General features: G+C 48.4%; 1 protein-coding gene across 1 annotated transcript in view; it reads left to right on the forward strand.

The window, feature by feature from the left end:
* Positions 1–22639, forward strand: part of XRCC5 (X-ray repair cross complementing 5) — a 157767-nt gene that overhangs the window by 126119 nt on the left and 9009 nt on the right. Inside the window, exon 16 of the mRNA XM_082261803.1 lies at positions 19800–19909. Within this exon, the coding sequence (XP_082117929.1) occupies positions 19800–19909 (110 nt within the window). The remainder of the gene's footprint in view (positions 1–19799; positions 19910–22639) is intronic.

Raw genomic sequence — 22639 nt, forward strand, 5'->3', positions numbered from 1 at the left:
AGAGTAAAACATGCTCAGTAAGGGAAACGCTCACTTAGTTTAGAGAATGAGGCAAAGCTTAGTACATTTTATTCATCCAGTCCAGCAAGCATGAACACAGATTCACCTTATTTACTATTTTTAGTGATTATACAAAGACTTGCTGCTATATGTAGTCCCCCAAATACTGCAGACCTTTGTCTCTATTGCAGAGGCCCAGCAGCAAATCCATAAATACATTTTTTTATTTGTGATGATAAACAATTGACGTCTCTCTGAGGATCCTCTGCAGCTGTACGCAGCAGCAACTGGATGAGCGCTATGCAACCGAAAATATAAAATATGGCCGCCTGAGCTTTTTATTTTTATTTCATCAATGCTGGCAGGTGCTGGATGAGAGATGGATGTATGGTGGAGCTTGGCAGGGCTGAGGGTGTCATTCCTGAGATGTATGGTGATTACACAAGGTGAATGAGGCAGCTTCAGACTTTCCTAGCCTGATATACTGTGTCTGTTCTTGGTTTTCAATGTGTATTGATAGCCCAGTGTGTGTGCTTTACTACTCAGTTCTGGGGAACTGGGATTTTGCCTGTGTGTACAAACTTTGAGCTGGCCAAGCAGATTTATACATCCATACAAACGAGGGGGATAGAGGAATCCCCCCATGTCCCCCGGGACATTAATTTTAAAAGTCATTTCTACTGAAGTCTATCATTTGGGACTTTATGCCAAGAAAAATGGGCAGCTTCATTTGACCTGAAGGAATGAGATTATGCACACAATGCCCTGGCTCTCTGCTTCCTCCCCCTGGATCATACTGCTGCCTTATACACACAATGCCCTGGCTCTCTGCTTCCTCCCCCTGGATCATATTGCCGCCTTATCCACACAATGCCCTGGCTCTTTGCCTCCCTCTCTCTCCCTGGATCACACTGCTGCCTTATACACACAATGCTCTGGCTCTCTGCCCTTCTCCCCTTGGATCACACTGCTACCTTATACATACAATTCTCCCTTATACACTCTCTGCTCCCCTCCCCCTGGATCACACTGCTGTCTTATACACGCAATGCACCGGCTCTCTGCCCCCTCCCCATGGATCACACTGCTGGGAATTTACTGCCACCTTATACACACAATGCTCCAGGTCTCTGCCCCCCTCCGCCTTGATCACACTGCTGCCTTATACACACAATGCTCTGACTCTCTGCTTCCCTCCCCCCTGGATCACACTGCTGCCTTATACACACACAATGCTCCCTTATACACTCTCTGCCCCCCTCCACCTGGATCACAGTGCCGCCTTTTATACACACAATTCATCGGCTCTCTGCCTCCCTCCCTCCCCCTGGATTACGTTGCTGCTTTATACACACAATGCTCTGGCTGTCTGCCCCCCTCCCCCTGGATCACACTGCTGCCTTATACACACAATGCTCCGGCTCTCTGCCCCCCTCCTCCTGGATCACACTGCTGCCTTTTACACACAATGCTCCAGCTCTCTGCCTCCCTCCCCCTGGATCACATTGCTGCTTTATACACACAATGCTCTGGCTGTCTGCCCCCTCCCCCTAGATCACACTGCTGCCTTATACACACAATGCTCTGGCTCTCTGCCCCGCCTCCGCCTGGATCACACTGCTGCCTTATACACACAATGCACCGGCTCTCTGCCTCCCTCCCCCTGGATCACGTTGCTGCTTTATACACACAATTCTCTGGCTGTCTGCCCCCCCCCCTCCCCTAGATCACACTACTGCCTTATACACACACTGCTCCGGCTCTCTGCCCCCCTCCGCCTGGATCACACTGCTGCCTTATACACACAATGCTCCGGGTCTCTGCCTCCCCCCCCCCCCCCGGATCACACTGCTGCCCTTATACACAAAATGCTCTGGCTCTCTGCCCCAATCCCAACCCCTCCCCCCCCCCCCACACTCTGCATCACTCTGCTGCCTTACACAGACTCATCATTGGATCTCCTCTCCTTTTGCAGCCATGTGCTCTAGCTCAGTGCTCCCTCCCACAGTCTGATCAGCACTGCCATTGGATGCCCCCACCTTCTTCACCTCCCGCTCCCTGCACTACTCCTGGCGCCTCCCTCTGAGTTCACACAGAGCCGGAATTACAGAAGCATAGGGTATCCATGCGCGCTGATAGTATTGACTGTCAGTGCACATTGAGAACAACACTGGAAACAAAGTTGGTCGGTATACATCCGCCGCAATGATGATTTGCGGCAGAACCCCTGGGGACCACCTTCATTTCACTTTCGTTCATCGACGGACACAGCCATAAATCCATGAATCATAACTACTGGGTTATATTGCCTCCTCCAGGAGTAGGACTAGGCAGAACAAATAACACCTGGCTACGCCCCCCTCTCTGCTCTAGGTAATCAGTTTTAATTCGTCTAGTAGGACAACATAGCCTCACGGACAGAGGCTGGCCCGCAAGTTAAACGCCTCGCAGGGTCGCATACGGTCGGGGGTCGGTCTAAATCGGTCACTTGACAGCTCCCCTACTTCGGTGGCGAGGATTCTGTCTGGTGCATTACCTACACCATGGAAGGGTAAGTACAGTCCCCCCTCTCCCCTTTTGCCGGTTTTTTGGGGTGAACGCTGGTAACCTCCAGGGATGATCCGACCTGCCTGCAGGTTCCCTCCTGCTATCCTTAAATCCCTCAGTGAGCTGGGCTTCCCCCACTCACTTTCCCCCCTGTCTGGACCTGAAGTCTGGTGGGTATCCCAGGGCAGAGGATGCAGCAGAGACCTCTGGTCTCCCCCGCTATCCCCACTCTGTAAGGGCCCTGTGATAGTGTACGTCCTGCCCTGGTAGTCTGGAGGGGTCCCAGTGTAGGAGACCCCTAGGTGGATTCCCTACTGTTTGCAGTGTGGGTATAGTGCAGGGGGGTCCCAGTGCAGAGACCGGTGCAGAGTTCGCAGAGGAATCTCCCTAACGTGTGTCCTACCTTCAGGGGGGGGGGGTCCCCTTGCAGAGTGTAAAGCGTTGCAGAGGGCGCAGGAAAGATCCTGGCAGCATGCTTTAGCATCTGTAGCTTATGATGGCCCTTAGTCTGGCTGATCTCCAGCTGGCAGCCATGTTTGTGTAGCCTGATGACATCACGGGGGCCATTTTCCTTTAGTCTAGGAGCCGCTGCAAATGACTTAAGCCTCGTGGGGATGCCGAAGCTCCTCCTCCACAGTTTCCTCTTCCCGTGCCTGGGACATATGAACAGGGATGGTGTCCATGGTGATGCTTGGTCCGAATTCCCGGCACTCCTCTGATCAGTAGGGTGAGTCCTTGGGGGTCCTGGTTATCTCTCTCTCTGCTGATAGGTACCCTGAGCCTTGGGGGGGATCCTTTAGTGGTGCCAAGAGATTGTTTTTGTACTGCAAGGTCTTTTTTTCCTTTTTGGAGGTGGCAGGTCCCTCGGAACCCCAGCTTACCATGGTTGCACTGACGGCGGTCCTGCAGTCCTTATTGTCCCAGGTGGAAGTGGCATAAGGGCAAAGGCCCAGGAGGAAGCGTCCCCCCGCCTTCCCCTGCTCAGTCTGTCTCATCTCATTCTGAGCCTGATCCTGCCGTGGACATGGCCCGTCCAGAGGGGCTTAATATTACACCCCCTGATCCATCCGATAGTAAGGATGATTCCTCAATGGTCGCAGCAGCAAGTTAAAAAGCGCTGGTAGACGCACTTATCACTGCAGTCTTTAAAAATGGAGGATGTGGCTGATGTAGCCACAGATGTGGCTGTGTCGTTTGGTACGCCTAAGTCACCTTGCACTCCAAAAGCAACCATGTGTCCAGTAGAGGAGTCCCCGTCCTTTAGGGACCCGGCTGACAAGAAAGCAGAGGCTGTGGCACGCAGCATGTTTACTATGGCTGGTTCGACATTGCGACCAGTCTTTACCCCAGCCCTGGTGTCTCAGACCCTAACTGCATGGGCCAAGCTTTTGCGCCAGGGCCTGGGGGGTGAGCATGTCCCCGCTGCTTATGTTGATTTAGCGGACCAGTTGGTCCATTGCCTGCAGTTTTTTGGTGATGCAGCTTTGGATACAGCTTCTGTGCTGTCCAAACTTTCTGTTTCAGCGGTGGTGATTAGGCACGTGGTGTGGCTTAAGAATTGGTCCAAAGACCAAGCCTCCAAGAAAGCTCTCATTGATCTGCCCTTTCAATGCGATCGCCTGTTTGGTGCTACCCTGGATGACATCATTAAGGGTATCACGGGGAAGAAGAGTACCTTCCTGCCATAGTCTAGGAAAGGGAAGGAGCCGCATTGCAGACGTGGGCCCTCCTTCTCAGCACATAGAAAATTATTTTGTGCTTCTGGGATGGAGAATAGGGGAAATAGATCTTTCAAATCTTCCCCGGGAGGTTTCAAGCATCCTTGGTCTGGTAAGCCTACAGCTAGCGTCTCCGGACCGGCAGACAAGACCCCTTCAGCATGAAGGTCTGCCCTCCCGCATTATTGTGGTTGGGGGACATCTTTGCTGGTTTCCTGTCTTGTGGACCTCCTTCATGAGCATCAAGGGGATCCATGAAATTATTATTTTGGGGGTACCCAGAAAGGGGGACAAAGCTTGTCCTTTTCAGATTTTTTTAGGTCCTGAGTCTCCTTGTGCTGACTTAATTCTTGCAAAGGTTCAGGTGATGTCTGAACTACCTAATGTCCCCCTTATCCCTGTCCAGGGAATTGATTTACCTAGGTCTGATTCTAATTCTGACCAGGGTGGTCCTTCCTCTGGACAAACCTCAGAACAACAGGCCTTGATTCATCAGCTGCTATCACACAGATAGTTCTCTCTCCCATTTTGCATTCAGGTTCTGAGTCTGGTAGTATCCACCTTCAAGACAGTTCTGTTTTGCACAGTTCTACATGCAGCTCCTTTAGCAGGTTCGGCTCCACAGGAGGATACCGAGGTGCATGGTGAGATCACGGTTCCTCTGGCAGACGCCGCATGCGTTCAAGGGCCACAGTAAGGCCAGTATCCTCCAAGGCTCAGGCTTCCTCCGCAATTATTGCGAGGATCTTCCAATCAGTTCTGGTGGCCATAAATGTCCTTTGGGGGGCTTCCTCTCAGAGAAGACCAGTTGTCCCAAGGGCTGATCTACCATCCTGCTTTACAGTCGCTGGTTTTAATGGCTTAGTTATTGAATGCCAGGTTCTGAGGGATAGAGGTCTGTCTGGATCAGTGATCCCTACTATGGTGAAGGCGAGGAATACGTCTTCCAGCAAGATATTACATCATACGTGGAAAGCGTACATTTCTTGGTGTGAGTCATACTTGATCCTTTCTGTGGCTCGGATCTTAACCTTTCTTCAACAGGTCAATGATCAGAAGTTGGCCTTGAGTAACATCAAGGGCCAGGTGTCTGCCCTGACAATCTTCTTTTAGCGACTCCTAGCCACGCACTCTTTAGTTCCTGCCTTCATTCAGGGGGTTTCAACATGTGAACACACCTGTACGGTCTCTTTTGCCGCCATGGGATTTAAATTTAGTACTTTTGGTTATCCAGAAACCTCCATTTGAGAATATTAAGGAGATTCCCTTGCCTACGTTATCGCAGAAGGTGACATTCTTGGTGGCTATTACCTTGGCCCACAGGGTATCGGAATTGGCATTATCCTGTCGCAGTCCCTATTCAGTGGTCCATGGTGATAAAGTGGTTCTTCATCCCTGTCCATCATTCCTGCCCAAAGTTGTCTCTGACTTTCTTTTGAATGAGGACATTTTGTTGCCTTCCTTGTGTTCCAAGATGGCTTATCCCAGGGAATTTGCTTTGCATACCTTGGATGTGGTTTGTGTGATTCAGGTGTATATGGCAACTATTGAGTCCTTTTAGAGATCAGACTTGGTTTTTGTGGTTACGGATGGACCAAGAAAAGGGCTGGCTACGTCTTCGGCTACCATGTCCATCTCATCTGATGGCTCAGGCAGATGGTGATTCCATTAACCACTTTACCACCGGAGGATTTTGCTGTCTTACGTCCAGGCCACTTTTTGCGATTTGGCGTTGTGCGACTTTAACTGACAATTGCGCGGTCGTGCGACGCCGTACCCAAACAAAATTTACGTCCTTTTTTTCCCCACAAACAGAGCTTTCTTTTGGTGGTATTTGATCACCTGTGCGATTTTTACTTTTTGCGCTATAAACAAAAAAAGGGCGTTTATTTTGAAAAAATAACAATATTTTTAACATTTTTTTTATATGAAATTCCCCCCCAGAAAATGTAAAAATCTAAATTTTTTTAAATTTTTGGCCAATTTGTTTTCTGCTACCTATGTTTGGTAAAAAAAAATCACAATAAGCATATTTTGATTGGTTTGCACAAAAGTTATTGCGTTTACTAACTAAGGGAAAGATTTCTGTAATTTTTGGTGTTTTTTTTTTAACGCGTAATGGCGGCGATCTGCGATTATTTTTTTTTGCGGGACTGCGACATTGCGGCGGACAGATCGGACCCTTGACTGACATTTTTGACACTTTTGGGGGTGCCAGTGACATTACTGCAGTAATCAGTGCTATATACGGTATATGCACTGTTACTGTAAAAATGACACTGGCAGGGAAGGGGTTAACTTTATTGGAGAGGGAGGGGTTAATTTATGCCTGGTGCTTACTAACGTGTGGGGGGGGGGAGGTGACTGAGTGACTCAAGGACAGATCGCATGTTCAGCTATGCTGAACACTGCAATCTGTCACTCCTTGTCACTTAGGAGATCCGCCCGCTCTGTTTACACAGGCGGGCGGATCTCCAAACTAGATTCCCCGACGATCGGGGAAGAGCAGCGGCGATCGCAGCCGCTCCTCCCCTGGCCTGACTCCCGCTGTGACTGAAAACAGCGGGAGCGAGCCTCCGGCGGCACGCGCCGCCCACAAGGGGGGGAGTCCAGCGACGTAGGTCTACGCCGCTGGACGATAACGAGCCACATTGCTGCAGTAGCAGCAATGTGAGCAGTGGTAAAGCGGTTAAAGGTCAGGTTCCAACTTTCCCTGTCACGGCTCATTCTACTCGGGCGCTAAGTGCTTCTTGGGCCTTCCGTCATCAGACTTCAATATCACAAATTTGCAAGGCAGCCACTTGGTCGTCAGTGCATACCTTAAAAAAATCCTTTATGATAGATACTTTGGTATCTGCGGATGCTTCTTTAGTTTTGCAGGCTGCTGTTTAAGAGGGGCTGTTCCCTCTTGAGGGTTTTTTTTTCTTTAAACTTATTTTTTCAGATGGGGCTCCTGTGACCCGGTTAAGGTTCCGGTGTTCTGGTTAAGTACACTTATGTTTAGCCTTGGGTTATTTTCCCCACCCCTCATTTTCCTTTTTGCACTGCTTTTGGATGTCCTACTAGTTATGATTTATGAAGCGCTGTGTCCGTCGATGAACAAAAGAGAAAATGGGACTTTTGTACTTACCGCAAAATCCATTTCTCTGAGTTCAGAGATGGACACAGCACCCACCCCTCTATGGAGTACTGATACTTCTAATTAGTGATTGACCGATATCGTTTTTTTTAATGCCGATACCGATATTTTGGTCATCGGATATCAGTATCGGCCTATATTTTCGGACATGTAAATTTTTTTTTTTTTTTACCAGGTGCTCCTTGTGGAGGGATCTGTGGGTCTAAAAGACCCTAAACCCCTCCTCTGCACTGAAAAGCATTCAAAATGCCAAGTTTGGCTGTTTTGAATGTTGTCAGTTTTTTTAATGTGGCGCAGAGTATGACATCACTTCCGGGTTTTTTACATGTAGACCCGATCAGAGCTGAATGAGGCTTTGATCAGGTCTTCTGCTTGGCAGCCGTGCAGGTAGGATGCCCAGGTCTCCCGGTGGGAGGGGAGACCCGGGCGAGCCGCGGATGGCGGCGGGAGGGGGGACGTCCCCTCCCGCCCCTTGTAATGACAGCCGAGCGGCTTCTCAGCCGCATCGGTTGTCATTACAAGACAGTCGACCGTCGGCTATGGACGCCGGTACCGGGGTGGTGCCTCTAGCTGCAGGCATCACTCCGGTACAGCACTTTCCCTAAATATTGGCAATATCGGTAACCTCGGGAGCCGATTCCGATATATGGGGGAAAGTGCATGTTGGCCCCCGATATATCAGTGGTGCCGATAATCGGTTGATCCCTACTTCTAATACTGCTTGCTACTAAACTGATTACCTAGAGCAGAGAGGGGGGTTATATACCAAGCTGAGAACCACTAGTTGGTGACCGCTGTACTATAGAGTACACGGTGTGCTAGTCTGTGTTTACCCTGCACAGGCATGCACAGGTAAACCTCACACTGTCTGCGTTCAGGAAGGTGCACCCATAAGGATGTGAGATTGGGAGCAGCGGCTGTGTCCATGAAGCCGCTGCATCCCAAGTGACATCAATGAGACTTTCTGTACGGGAAAGCACGGGAACATCTGTGCATCCCCATGCGGGTAAACACTCCCAACCATTATTTATATGGATTTGAGAAGTCAACTCGGAGCTCCATGTAGTATGCATCGAAGCTCGAAGCCAGCGGTCTCATGCTTTTATGTGGTCACAGAACTGCTAGTTGACTTCTAATATCCTTATTAACGTCTTCAGGGGGTGCATTACCCTCCATATATTGGCTTCCTTTGTGTAGTAAAGATCTGTTTTAGCTCATACTGTGAACCTCCTTCTCTATTCCCCCCACGTCACGCAGAAACTGCTATCTGTACATCAGTGCCTGAGGTTTTAATTTAACACTCCAGTGGGGAGACATTTTGTGAACTAATAAAGGGGCAGAGTGGGGGCGTCTAAGTAACGTTTTTATGGTTTTTCACTTAAGAGACTGCGGCATGTAACTGTGCTAGATTTAATGCCAGAAAGTTAAACTGTGACACGGGAAGCCGAGTGTTAAAAGTGTAACGGGTTTTCGTCACTTATCGCTGCTAATGGAATACGCAGAAAGCGACATTTCCAGGGTTCAGGTAGCCTGTGCTGTCTTGTTCTTTATTTTATTGTGCTATAACAATGGAGCGGCAGGGTGGGAGGGAGTGTAGCCGGGCGTTCAGAAATAAGGAGACGGTGCAGTATTGTAAAATTGGCAAGTAATTAAAAGCCGGTTAATAGTCATTAGGATTTACCAAACCTTGAAATTCTGTATGAAAAATATTCTCTACGCAGCGCTCAAGCGACGATTGTCAGAAATGTAAACTGAAGCTTTGTAGCTTTCCTCATATTTACAGTGTGGTTGTACAATCCAAAAAGCTTAAGGCAAAAGATACCAAAAAAAAGATTTGTACCCCTATAATGCTTAAAGTGTTTCTCTTTGTTACACTCAGTGCCACATGCCTCTCTCTATCACACTGTGCCACATTTGTCTCTCTATTACACTTACAGTATTGCCCCATGCCTCTTTATATTGCACAACAGGCCACATGCTTTTCTCTGTTGCACACAATACCATATCCTTCTCTCTATTACACAGTGCCACATGCCTCTCTCCATTACCTGAATAATAATAATAACAACCACTTGTACCACCTGCCCTACCCCATTAGATTGTAAGCTCTTCTCAGCAGGGCCCTCTCAATCCTCTTGTATTCTATTGTATTGTAACTGTATTGTCTCCCTCTAACACTGTAAAGCGCAACGTAAACTGCTGGCGCTATACAAATCCTGAATAATAATAATTACACACCGTGCCACATGCCTCTCTATTACACACAGTGCCACATGCCTCTCTCCATTACACACTGTGCCACATGCCTCTCTATTGCACACAGTGCCACATGCCTCTCTATTGCACACAGTGCCACATGTCTCTCTCCATTACACGCAGTGCCACATGGCTCTCACCATTACACGCAGTGCCACATGCCTCTCTCCATTACACACCGTGCCACATGCCTCTCTCCATTACACACCGTGCCACATGCCTCTCTATTGCACACAGTGCCACATGCCTCTCTTGCACACAGTGCCACATGCCTCTCTATTACACAGAGTGCCACATGTCTCTCTCTATTACACAGAGTGCCACATGTCTCTCTCTATTACACAGAGTGCCACATGTCTCTCTCTATTACACAGAGTGCCGCATGTCTCTCTCTATGACAAAGAGTGCCGCATGTCTCTCTCTATGACAAAGAGTGCCGCATGTCTCTCTCTATGACAAAGAGTGCCGCATGTCTCTCTCTATGACAGAGTGCCGCATGTCTCTCTCTATGACACAGAGTGCCGCATGTCTCTCTCCATTACACGCAGTGCCACATGGCTCTCACCATTACACACAGTGCCACATGCCTCTCTCCATTACACACCGTGCCACATGCCTCTCTCCATTACACACCGTGCCACATGCCTCTCTATTGCACACAGTGCCACATGCCTCTCCATTACACACCGTGCCACATGCCTCTATTGCACACAGTGCCACATGCCTCTCTATTGCACACAGTGCCACATGCCTCTCTATTGCACACAGTGCCACATGGCTCTCACCATTACACACAGTGCCACATGGCTCTCTATTACACAGAGTGCCACATGTCTCTCTATTACATGGAGTGCCACATGTCTCTCTCTATTACACGGAGTGCCACATGTCTCTCTCTATTACACGGAGTGCCACATGTCTCTCTCTATTACACAGAGTGCCACATGTCTCTCTCTATTACACAGAGTGCCGCATGTCTCTCTCTATTACACAGAGTGCCGCATGTCTCTCTCTATTACACAGAGTGCCGCATGTCTCTCTCTATGACACAGAGTGCCGCATGTCTCTCTCTCTGACACAGAGTGCCGCATGTCTCTCTCTATGACACAGAGTGCCGCATGTCTCTCTCTCTATGACACAGAGTGCCGCATGTCTCTCTCTATGACACAGAGTGCCGCATGTCTCTCTCTCTATGACACAGAGTGCCGCATGTCTCTCTCTATGACACAGAGTGCCGCATGTCTCTCTCTCTATGACACAGAGTGCCGCATGTCTCTCTCTATGACACAGAGTGCCGCATGTCTCTCTCTATGACACAGAGTGCCGCATGTCTCTCTCTATGACACAGAGTGCCGCATGTCTCTCTCTATGACACAGAGTGCCGCATGTCTCTCTCTATGACACAGAGTGCCGCATGTCTCTCTCTATGACACAGAGTGCCGCATGTCTCTCTCTATGACACAGAGTGCCGCATGTCTCTCTCTATGACACAGAGTGCCGCATGTCTCTCTCTATGACACAGAGTGCCGCATGTCTCTCTCTATGACACAGAGTGCCGCATGTCTCTCTCTATGACACAGAGTGCCGCATGTCTCTCTCTATGACACAGAGTGCCGCATGTCTCTCTCTATGACACAGAGTGCCGCATGTCTCTCTTTATTGCACAGAGTGCCACATGTCTCTCTCTATTGCACAGAGTGCCACATGTCTCTCTCTATTGCACAGAGTGCCGCATGTCTCTCTCTATTGCACAGAGTGCCGCATGTCTCTCTCTATTGCACAGAGTGCCGCATGTCTCTCTCTATTGCACAGAGTGCCGCATGTCTCTCTCTATTGCACAGAGTGCCGCATGTGTCTCTCTATTGCACAGAGTGCCGCATGTCTCTCTCTATTGCACAGAGTGCCGCATGTCTCTCTATGACACAGAGTGCCGCATGTCTCTCTATGACACAGAGTGCCGCATGTCTCTCTATGACACAGAGTGCCGCATGTCTCTCTATGACACAGAGTGCCGCATGTCTCTCTATGACACAGAGTGTCTCTCTATGACACAGAGTGCCGCATGTCTCTCTATGACACAGAGTGCCGCATGTCTCTCTATGACACAGAGTGCCGCATGTTTCTCTATGACACAGAGTGCCGCATGTCTCTCTATGACACAGAGTGCCGCATGTCTCTCTATGACACAGAGTGCCGCATGTCTCTCTATGACACAGAGTGCCGCATGTCTCTCTATGACACAGAGTGCCGCATGTCTCTCTATGACACAGAGTGCCGCATGTCTCTCTATGACACAGAGTGCCGCATGTCTCTCTATGACACAGAGTGCCGCATGTCTCTCTATGACACAGAGTGCCGCATGTCTCTCTATGACACAGAGTGCCGCATGTCTCTCTATGACACAGAGTGCCGCATGTCTCTCTATGACACAGAGTGCCGCATGTCTCTCTATGACACAGAGTGCCGCATGTCTCTCTATGACACAGAGTGCCGCATGTCTCTCTATGACACAGAGTGCCGCATGTCTCTCTATGACACAGAGTGCCGCATGTCTCTCTATGACACAGAGTGCCGCATGTCTCTCTATGACACAGAGTGCCGCATGTCTCTCTATGACACAGAGTGCCGCATGTCTCTCTATGACACAGAGTGCCGCATGTCTCTCTATGACACAGAGTGCCGCATGTCTCTCTATGACACAGAGTGCCGCATGTCTCTCTATGACACAGAGTGCCGCATGTCTCTCTATGACACAGAGTGCCGCATGTCTCTCTATGACACAGAGTGCCGCATGTCTCTCTATGACACAGAGTGCCGCATGTCTCTCTATGACACAGAGTGCCGCATGTCTCTCTATGACACAGAGTGCCGCATGTCTCTCTATGACACAGAGTGCCGCATGTCTCTCTATGACACAGAGTGCCGCATGTCTCTCTATGACACAGAGTGCCGCATGTCTCTCTATGACACAGAGTGCCGCATGTCTCTCTATGACACAGAGTGCCGCATGTCTCTCTATGACACAGAGTGCCGCATGTCTCTCTATGACACAGAGTGCCGCATGTCTCTCTATGACACAGAGTGCCGCATGTCTCTCTATGACACAGAGTGCCGCATGTCTCTCTATGACACAGAGTGCCGCATGTCTCTCTATGACACAGAGTGCCGCATGTCTCTCTATGACACAGAGTGCCGCATGTCTCTCTATGACACAGAGTGCCGCATGTCTCTCTATGACACAGAGTGCCGCATGTCTCTCTATGACACAGAGTGCCGCATGTCTCTCTATGACACAGAGTGCCGCATGTCTCTCTATGACACAGAGTGCCGCATGTCTCTCTATGACACAGAGTGCCGCATGTCTCTCTATGACACAGAGTGCCGCATGTCTCTCTATGACACAGAGTGCCGCATGTCTCTCTATGACACAGAGTGCCGCATGTCTCTCTATGACACAGAGTGCCACATGTCTCTCTCTCTACTACACAGAGTGCCGCATGTGTCTCTCTCTCTCTACTACACAGAGTGCCGCATGTGTCTCTCTCTCTCTACTACACAGAGTGCCGCATGTGTCTCTCTCTCTCTACTACACAGAGTGCCGCATGTGTCTCTCTCTCTACTACAGAGTGCCGCATGTCTCTCTCTCTCTATTACACAAAGTGCCGCATGTCTCTCTCTCTCTCTCTCTATTACACAAAGTGCCGCATGTCTCTCTCTCTCTCTCTCTATTACACAAAGTGCCGCATGTCTCTCTCTCTCTCTCTCTATTACACAAAGTGCCGCATGTCTCTCTCTCTCTCTCTCTATTACACAAAGTGCCGCATGTCTCTCTCTCTATTACACAGAGTGCTGCATGTCTCTCTCTCTATTACACAGAGTGCCGCATGTCTCTCTCTCTATTACACAGAATGCCGCATGTCTCTCTCTATTACACGCAGTGCCGCATGCTTCTCTCTATTACACGCAGTGCCGCATGCTTCTCTCTATTACACACCGTGCCACGTGCATCTCTGTAAAGCGCTACGTAAACTGCTGGTGCTATAGAAATCCTGAATAATAATAATAATTACACATAGTGCCACAGTCCTCTCTCCATTACACACTGTGCCACATGTCTCTCTATTGCACACAGTGCCACATGCCTCTCTTGCACACAGTGCCACATGCCTCTCTATTACACACTGTGCCACATGTCTCTCTATTGCACACAGTGCCACATGCCTCTCTTGCACACAGTGCCACATGTCTCTATTACACAGAGTGCCACATGTCTCTCTCTATTACACAGAGTGCCACATGTCTCTCTCTATTACACAGAGTGCCACATGTCTCTCTCTATTACACAGAGTGCCACATGTCTCTCTCTATTGCACAGAGTGCCACATGTCTCTCTCTATTGCACAGAGTGCCACATGTCTCTCTCTATTGCACAGAGTGCCACATGTCTCTCTCTATTGCACAGAGTGCCACATGTCTCTCTCTATTGCACAGAGTGCCACATGTCTCTCTCTATTGCACAGAGTGCCACATGTCTCTCTCTATTGCACAGAGTGCCACATGTCTCTCTCTATTGCACAGAGTGCCACATGTCTCTCTCTATTGCACAGAGTGCCACATGTCTCTCTCTATTGCACAGAGTGCCACATGTCTCTCTCTATTGCACAGAGTGCCACATGTCTCTCTCTATTGCACAGAGTGCCACATGTCTCTCTCTATTGCACAGAGTGCCACATGTCTCTCTCTATTGCACAGAGTGCCACATGTCTCTCTCTATTGCACAGAGTGCCACATGTCTCTCTCTATTGCACAGAGTGCCACATGTCTCTCTCTATTGCACAGAGTGCCACATGTCTCTCTATTGCACAGAGTGCCACATGTCTCTCTCTATTGCACAGAGTGCCACATGTCTCTCTATTGCACAGAGTGCCACATGTCTCTCTCTATTACACAGAGTGCCACATGTCTCTCTCTATTACACAGAGTGCCACATGTCTCTCTCTATTACACAGAGTGCCACATGTCTCTCTCTATTACACAGAGTGCCACATGTCTCTCTATTACACAGAGTGCCACACGTCTCTCTCTATTGCACACCGTGCCACACGTCTCTCTCTATTGCACAGAGTGCCACACGTCTCTCTCTATTGCACACCGTGCCACACGTCTCTCTCTATTGCACACCGTGCCACACGTCTCTCTCTATTGCACACCGTGCCACACGTCTCTCTCTATTGCACAGAGTGCCACACGTCTCTCTCTATTGCACAGAGTGCCCCCTTTCTCTCTCTATTGCAGAGTGCCACATGTCTCTATTGCACAGAGTGCCACATGTCTCTCTCTATTGCACAGAGTGCCACATGTCTCTATTGCACAGAGTGCCACATGTCTCTCTCTATTGCACAGAGTGCCACATGTCTCTCTCTCTATTACACAGAGTGCCACATGTCTCTCTCTCTATTACACAGAGTGCCACATGTCTCTCTCTCTATATTACACAGAGTGCCACATGTCTCTCTCTCTATATTACACAGAGTGCCACATGTCTCTCTCTCTATTACACAGAGTGCCACATGTCTCTCTCTCTCTATTACACAGAGTGCCACATGTCTCTCTCTCTATTACACAGAGTGCCACATGTCTCTCTCTATTACACAGAGTGCCACATGTCTCTCTCTATTACACAGAGTGCCACATGTCTCTCTCTCTATTACACAGAGTGCCACATGTCTCTCTCTCTATTACACAGAGTGCCACATGTCTCTCTCTCTATTACACAGAGTGCCACATGTCTCTCTCTCTATTACACAGAGTGCCACATGTCTCTCTCACACAGAGTGCCACATGTCTCTCACACAGATTGCCACATGTCTCTCTCACACAGAGTGCCACATGTCTCTCTCACACAGAGTGCCACATGTCTCTCTCACACAGAGTGCCACATGTCTCTCTCACACAGAGTGCCACATGTCTCTCTCACACAGAGTGCCACATGTCTCTCTCACACAGAGTGCCACATGTCTCTCTCACACAGAGTGCCACATGTCTCTCTCACACAGAGTGCCACATGTCTCTCTCACACAGAGTGCCACATGTCTCTCTCACACAGAGTGCCACATGTCTCTCTCACACAGAGTGCCACATGTCTCTCTCACACAGAGTGCCACATGTCTCTCTCACACAGAGTGCCACATGTCTCTCTCACACAGAGTGCCACATGTCTCTCTCACACAGTGTGCCACATGTCTCTCTCACACAGTGTGCCACATGTCTCTCTCACACAGTGTGCCACATGTCTCTCTCACACAGTGTGCCACATGTCTCTCTCACACAGTGTGCCACATGTCTCTCTCACACAGAGTGCCACATGTCTCTCTCACATGTCTCTCTCACTCTCTCTATTGCACAGAGTGCCACATGTCTCTCTCTATTGCACAGAGTGCCACATGTCTCTCTCTATTGCACAGAGTGCCACATGTCTCTCTCTCTATTGCACAGAGTGCCACATGTCTCTCTCTCTATTTAAAAGAGTGCCGCATGTCTCTCTCTCTTACACAGAGTGCCGCATGTCTCTCTCTCTATTGCACAGAGTGCCGCATGTCTCTCTCTCTATTGCACAGAGTGCCGCATGTCTCTCTTTCTATTACACAGAGTGCCACATGTCTCTCTCACACAGAGTGCCACATGTCTCTCTCACATGTCTCTCTCACGTACACAGAGTGCCACATGTCTCTCTCACTTACACAGAGTGCCGCATGTCTCTCTCACTTACACAGAGTGCCGCATGTCTCTCTCACTTACACAGAGTGCCGCATGTCTCTCTCACTTACACAGAGTGCCGCATGTCTCTCTCACTTACACAGAGTTCCGCATGTCTCTCTCACTTACACAGAGTTCCGCATGTCTCTCTCACTTACACAGAGTGCCGCATGTCTCTCTCACTTACACAGAGTGCCGCATGTCTCTCTCACTAACACAGAGTGCCGCATGTCTCTCTCACTTACACAGAGTGCCGCATGTCTCTCTCACTTACACAGAGTGCCGCATGTCTCTCTCACTTACACAGAGTGCCGCATGTCTCTCTCACTTACACAGAGTGCCGCATGTCTCTATGACACAGAGTGCCGCATGTCTCTCTCTATGACACAGAGTGCCGCAGGTCTCTCTCTATGACACAGAGTGCCGCAGGTCTCTCTCTATGACACAGAGTACTGCAGGTCTCTCTCTATGACACAGAGTGCCGCAGGTCTCTCTCTGACAGAGTGCCGCAGGTCTCTCTCTGACAGAGTGCCGCAGGTCTCTCTCTGACAGAGTGCCGCAGGTCTCTCTCTATGACACAGAGTGCCGCAGGTCTCTCTCTATGACACAGAGTGCCGCAGGTCTCTCTCTATAACACAGAGTGCCGCATGTCTCTCTCTATGACACAGAGTGCCGCATGTCTCTCTCTATGACACAGAGTGCCGCATGTCTCTCTCTATGACACAGAGTGCCGCATGTCTCTCTCTATGACACAGAGTGCCGCATGTCTCTCTCTCTCTACTACACAGAGTGCCGCATGTCTCTCTCTCTACTACACAGAGTGCCGCATGTCTCTCTCTCTCTCTCTCTCTCTCTACTAAACAGAGTGCCGCATGTCTCTCTCTCTACTACACAGAGTGCCGCATGTCTCTCTCTACTACACAGAGTGCCGCATGTCTCTCTTTCTATTACACAGAGTGCCACATGTCTCTCTCACACAGAGTGCCACATGTCTCTCTCACATGTCTCTCTCACTTACACAGAGATCCGCATGTCTCTCTCACTTACACAGAGTGCCGCATGTCTCTCTCACTTACACAGAGTGCCGCATGTCTCTCTCACACAGAGTGCCACATGTCTCTCTCTATTGCACAGAGTGCCACATGTCTCTCTCTATTGCACAGAGTGCCACATGTCTCTCTCTATTGCACAGAGTGCCACATGTCTCTCTCTATTGCACAGAGTGCCACATGTCTCTCTCTATTGCACAGAGTGCCACATGTCTCTCTCTATTGCACAGAGTGCCACATGTCTCTCTCTATTGCACAGAGTGCCACATGTCTCTCTCTATTGCACAGAGTGCCACATGTCTCTCTCTATTGCACAGAGTGCCACATGTCTCTCTCTATTGCACAGAGTGCCACATGTCTCTCTCTATTGCACAGAGTGCCACATGTCTCTCTCTATTGCACAGAGTGCCACACGTCTCTCTCTATTGCACAGAGTGCCACACGTCTCTCTCTATTGCACAGAGTGCCACACGTCTCTCTCTATTGCACAGAGTGCCACACGTCTCTCTCTATTGCACAGAGTGCCACACGTCTCTCTCTATTGCACAGAGTGTCACACGTCTCTCTCTATTGCACAGAGTGCCACACGTCTCTCTCTATTGCACAGAGTGCCACACGTCTCTCTCTGTTGCACAGAGTGCCACACGTCTCTCTCTGTTGCACAGAGTGCCACACGTCTCTCTCTGTTGCACAGAGTGCCACACGTCTCTCTCTATTGCACAGAGTGCCACACGTCTCTCTCTATTGCACAGAGTGCCACACGTCTCTCTCTATTGCACAGAGTGCCACACGTCTCTCTCTATTGCACAGAGTGCCACACGTCTCTCTCTATTGCACAGAGTGCCACACGTCTCTCTCTATTGCACAGAGTGCCACACGTCTCTCTCTATTGCACAGAGTGCCACACGTCTCTCTCTATTGCACAGAGTGCCACACGTCTCTCTCTATTGCACAGAGTGCCACACGTCTCTCTCTATTGCACAGAGTGCCACACGTCTCTCTCTATTGCACAGAGTGCCACACGTCTCTCTCTATTGCACAGAGTGCCACACGTCTCTCTCTATTGCACAGAGTGCCACACGTCTCTCTCTATTGCACAGAGTGCCACACGTCTCTCTCTATTGCACAGAGTGCCACACGTCTCTCTCTATTGCACAGAGTGCCACACGTCTCTCTCTATTGCACAGAGTGCCACACGTCTCTCTCTATTGCACAGAGTGCCACACGTCTCTCTCTATTGCACAGAGTGCCACACGTCTCTCTCTATTGCACAGAGTGCCACACGTCTCTCTCTATTGCACACCGTGCCACACGTCTCTCTCTATTGCACACCGTGCCACACGTCTCTCTCTATTACACACCGTGCCACACGTCTCTCTCTATTACACACCGTGCCACACGTCTCTCTCTATTACACACCGTGCCACACGTCTCTATCTATTACACACCGTGCCACATGCATCTCTGTTACTCACTGTGCCAATGTTTACATTACCCACAGAGCTACATGTCTTTCTGTTACACACAATGCCACCTGACTTTCTCTGTTGCACACAGTGCCACATTCCATTCATTATTACACACAGTGCCACTTACCTCTCTCTATTACACACAGTGACACGTGCTTCTCTCTATTACACACAGTGACACGTGCTTCTCTCTATTACACACAGTGACACGTGCCTCTCTCTATTACACACAGTGACACGTGCTTCTCTCTATTACACACAGTGACACGTGCCTCTCTCTATTACACACAGTGACACGTGCCTCTCTCTATTACACATTGGGCCACATAACTCTCTCTATTACGCACAGTGCCCCATGCCTCTCTCAGTAACACATTGGACCACTTGCCTCTTTGTTGCACACAGTGCCATGTGCGTCTCTGCTTTACACATGGTGCCAAATGCCTCTTACCATTGCATGCAATGCTGTAAGCTTCACTGTTATACACAATGCCTTACACCTCTCTTTTACCTCTCTCTCTCAGCTTTCTGTTACACAGCACCCCAGACTTCTGTATCACTTGCACTAATTGAAGCCTCTATACTACCTTCTGGGTCTCAAGCTTACACCCAATTTCTTATGCCTTTTTATTATATGCTGTGCCAAATGCCACTTCTGCATGGGGTGCCTCACATAAACAATTGCCTCATGCCTCCGTATCACATATAGTGGCTCTTGTGGGTCCATTACCCTGTATTGCCCCATATCTCGCTATTATACACTACTTTATTAACCTTGATTGCACACGGTATCCCAGTTTGTGCAAGACTGAAGGTAAGGATGGATTCCGCTTTAAACGTTGTTTTTTTTTTTTCTTTCTTGCAGTAAGCAATCAGCTGATAAAACATATCTATGGGTTTGTGGACACCAAGCAGTCTCAGTACTACCTGAAAAGTATGAACTGTATAAAGTGTTTGCGGACAGAAGCCATTCGGGTATGTAACCATGTCTCCTGATTGGAACGGAATTCAAAGTGTATGTATAAACAAAACATGTTTTTAGTTTTATTTATGTTACAGAAGGACTACAAACCCTGCCAGGTCTTTGTTAGGTAAACCCACCCTCTATTTGTTACAATTGTCACCGAGACAGAAAGTGATATGAAAAAATATTACAGTTGTCACCAGAATAACGGGTAAGGGAATTCTTCCAAAGGAAGACACCTGTTCCGTTGACAACCGTCTCGGAGGGAACTTGCCATCCTTTCATGGTAATTGTCGTGCCTCCTGGAAGTCAGCCTAACAGACAGCAAAAAATTAAAACCGAAGAGATTTTAACTCCTAATTGCAGGTTTAACCACTTCAATACCGGGCACTTTCACCCCCTTCCTGCCCAGGCCAATTTTCAGCTTTCAGCGCTCTCACATTTTGAATGACAATTGCGCGGTCATGTACCCATATGAAATTTGTATCCTTTTTTTCACACAAATAGAGCTTTCTTTTGGTGGTATTTAACCGCTTGCCGACCGCCGCACGACTATTTACGGCGGCAGTCAGCCCCCTACAGGCAAAACGACGTAGGGCTCCGTCGCTCGCCCACGAGCCGCTAGGGGGCGAGCGCACGCCGCCGGAGGCGCGCTCCCGCCCCCGCTCGTTCCCTGCCTTCCCCGCGCAAGTGATTGGAGGCTCCGATGTCCGCCGGTCACTCGCTATCTCCCGCTGTAGAGGGAGAAAGACAGGCGGCTGATGTAAACAAAGCCGTCTGTCATTCTCCCTGGTGTAACAGCAGAGATCATACGATCCTGCTATGTAGGATCGTATGTCTCTGTGGTTACATCACAAGCCACGCCCCCCCCACAGTTAGAATCACGCCCCTAGGGATACATTTAACCCACTGATCACCAATAAAGTTAACCCCTTCCCTGCCAGTGTCATTTTTACAGTAACAGTGCATATTTATAGCACTGATTACTGTAGTAATGTCACTGGTACCCCCAAAAGTGTCAAAAATGTCAGTTAGGGGTCCGATCTGTCTGCCGCAATGTCGCAGTCCTGCAAAAAAAATCGCAGATCGCCGCCATTACTAGTAAAAAAAAAAAATTAACAATAGAAATGACATCTTTCCCGTAGTTAGTAAACGCGATAACTTTTTGCGCAAACCAATCAAAATACGCTTATTGTGATTTTTTTACCAAAAATATGTAGCAGAAAACAAATTGGCCTAAAATGTTAAAAAATTTAGATTTTAAATTTTTTTTTTTTGGGAATGTTATATATCAGAATTTAAAAAATATATATTTTTTTTTTAAATTGTCGCTCTTTTTTTTAAAAATTAAAAATCGCACAGGTGATCAAATACCACCAAAAGAAAGCTCTATTTGTGGGGGAAAAAAGGACATAAATTTTATTTATGTACAGCGTCGCACGACCGCGCAATTGTCCCTTAAATTAACGCAGTGCTGAATTGCAAAATATAGCCTGGTCAGGAATGGGGTAAAATCTTCTGGCCTTAAAGTGGTTAAAAATACGCTCATTGAGGATTTTTTTTGTCAAAGACATGTAGCTAAATACATTTTGGCCTAAATATATGACAAAAAATTGAATATATTGGATATTTTTTAACTGTCAAATTAGAAAATTTCAATTTTTTCGCAAAATTTTCGCTTTTTTTTTATTAATATCGCAAAAAATGAAAAGCGCAGAGGTGATCAAATACCACCAAAAGAAAGCTCTGCTAGTGGGAAAAAAAGTTTCGTTTGGGTACGGCGTTGCATGACCGCGCAATTGTCAGTTAAAGTCGCGCAGTGCCAAGTCGCAAAAAGTGGCCCGGACGTAAAGCAGGAAAATCCTCCGGTGGTAAAGTGGTTAATCACCACTGGAGTTTTTATTTCTTACAAAACAAAAAGAAAAAAGACAGAAAATTTTGAAAACAAAAAAAAGTTTTTCTTATTTTCTGTCAGTAAATTTTGAAAATAAATATTTTTTCTCCTTCACTGATGTGCGCTAATGAGGTGGCACTAATGGGCACTGCTGAGGTGGCACTTATATGGAACCACCGGAACCATAAGATGGAAAACGCATAGGAGGGGGGGTCCTGGGTGCACCAGCCCCAACCAAGAGAGGGGCAGAAAGTACATACACCGCAGATGTCTCTCTGGATTTCCAAAATCAGAGGTGTCTGTCAAGAGCCGATGACACTTGCAAATAAGATATACCGCACCGACTATATAGGACCAGATTTCCCAAATACAATTGGTGGTCAGAGGGCAATCCCTTCTGGGTTTTTCACTCTGTTAGCAAGTGCTGATCCCTAATGATATAGCCCCCCTCTCTCCTCAGGGGATCCGAATAGCATCCACCTCATTAAAAATAAGTGCCTATATTGTTTAAAATCCAGTAATGCACTGCCTCACCCTGCTCTGCACATGCTCAGTTGCTTCCTATTTTTCGGCACTGTGTCAAAAATGTACAGGCCGATCTGCTAACAGCCTAAAGATTTACTGCTGCTCAAGGGCTCTGGGCGTCCGCAAAATGGCAGGCTTTGGGAAGAAGAAACAAGAGCAATGCTGGAGACAATTTACAGAATTCATTTTTTACATTTTTCAAATTACACACTAATTTTGGTAGCCTAATTATTAATGTGGAATCTACACTCTCCGGCCACTTTATTAGGTACATCTGTTCAATTGCTTGGTAACACAAATTACTAATCAGCCAATCACATGG

The sequence above is a fragment of the Pelophylax lessonae genome (genome assembly GCF_965119305.1).
Source record: "Pelophylax lessonae genome assembly, chromosome: 6".
Lineage (NCBI taxonomy): Eukaryota > Metazoa > Chordata > Amphibia > Anura > Ranidae > Pelophylax > Pelophylax lessonae.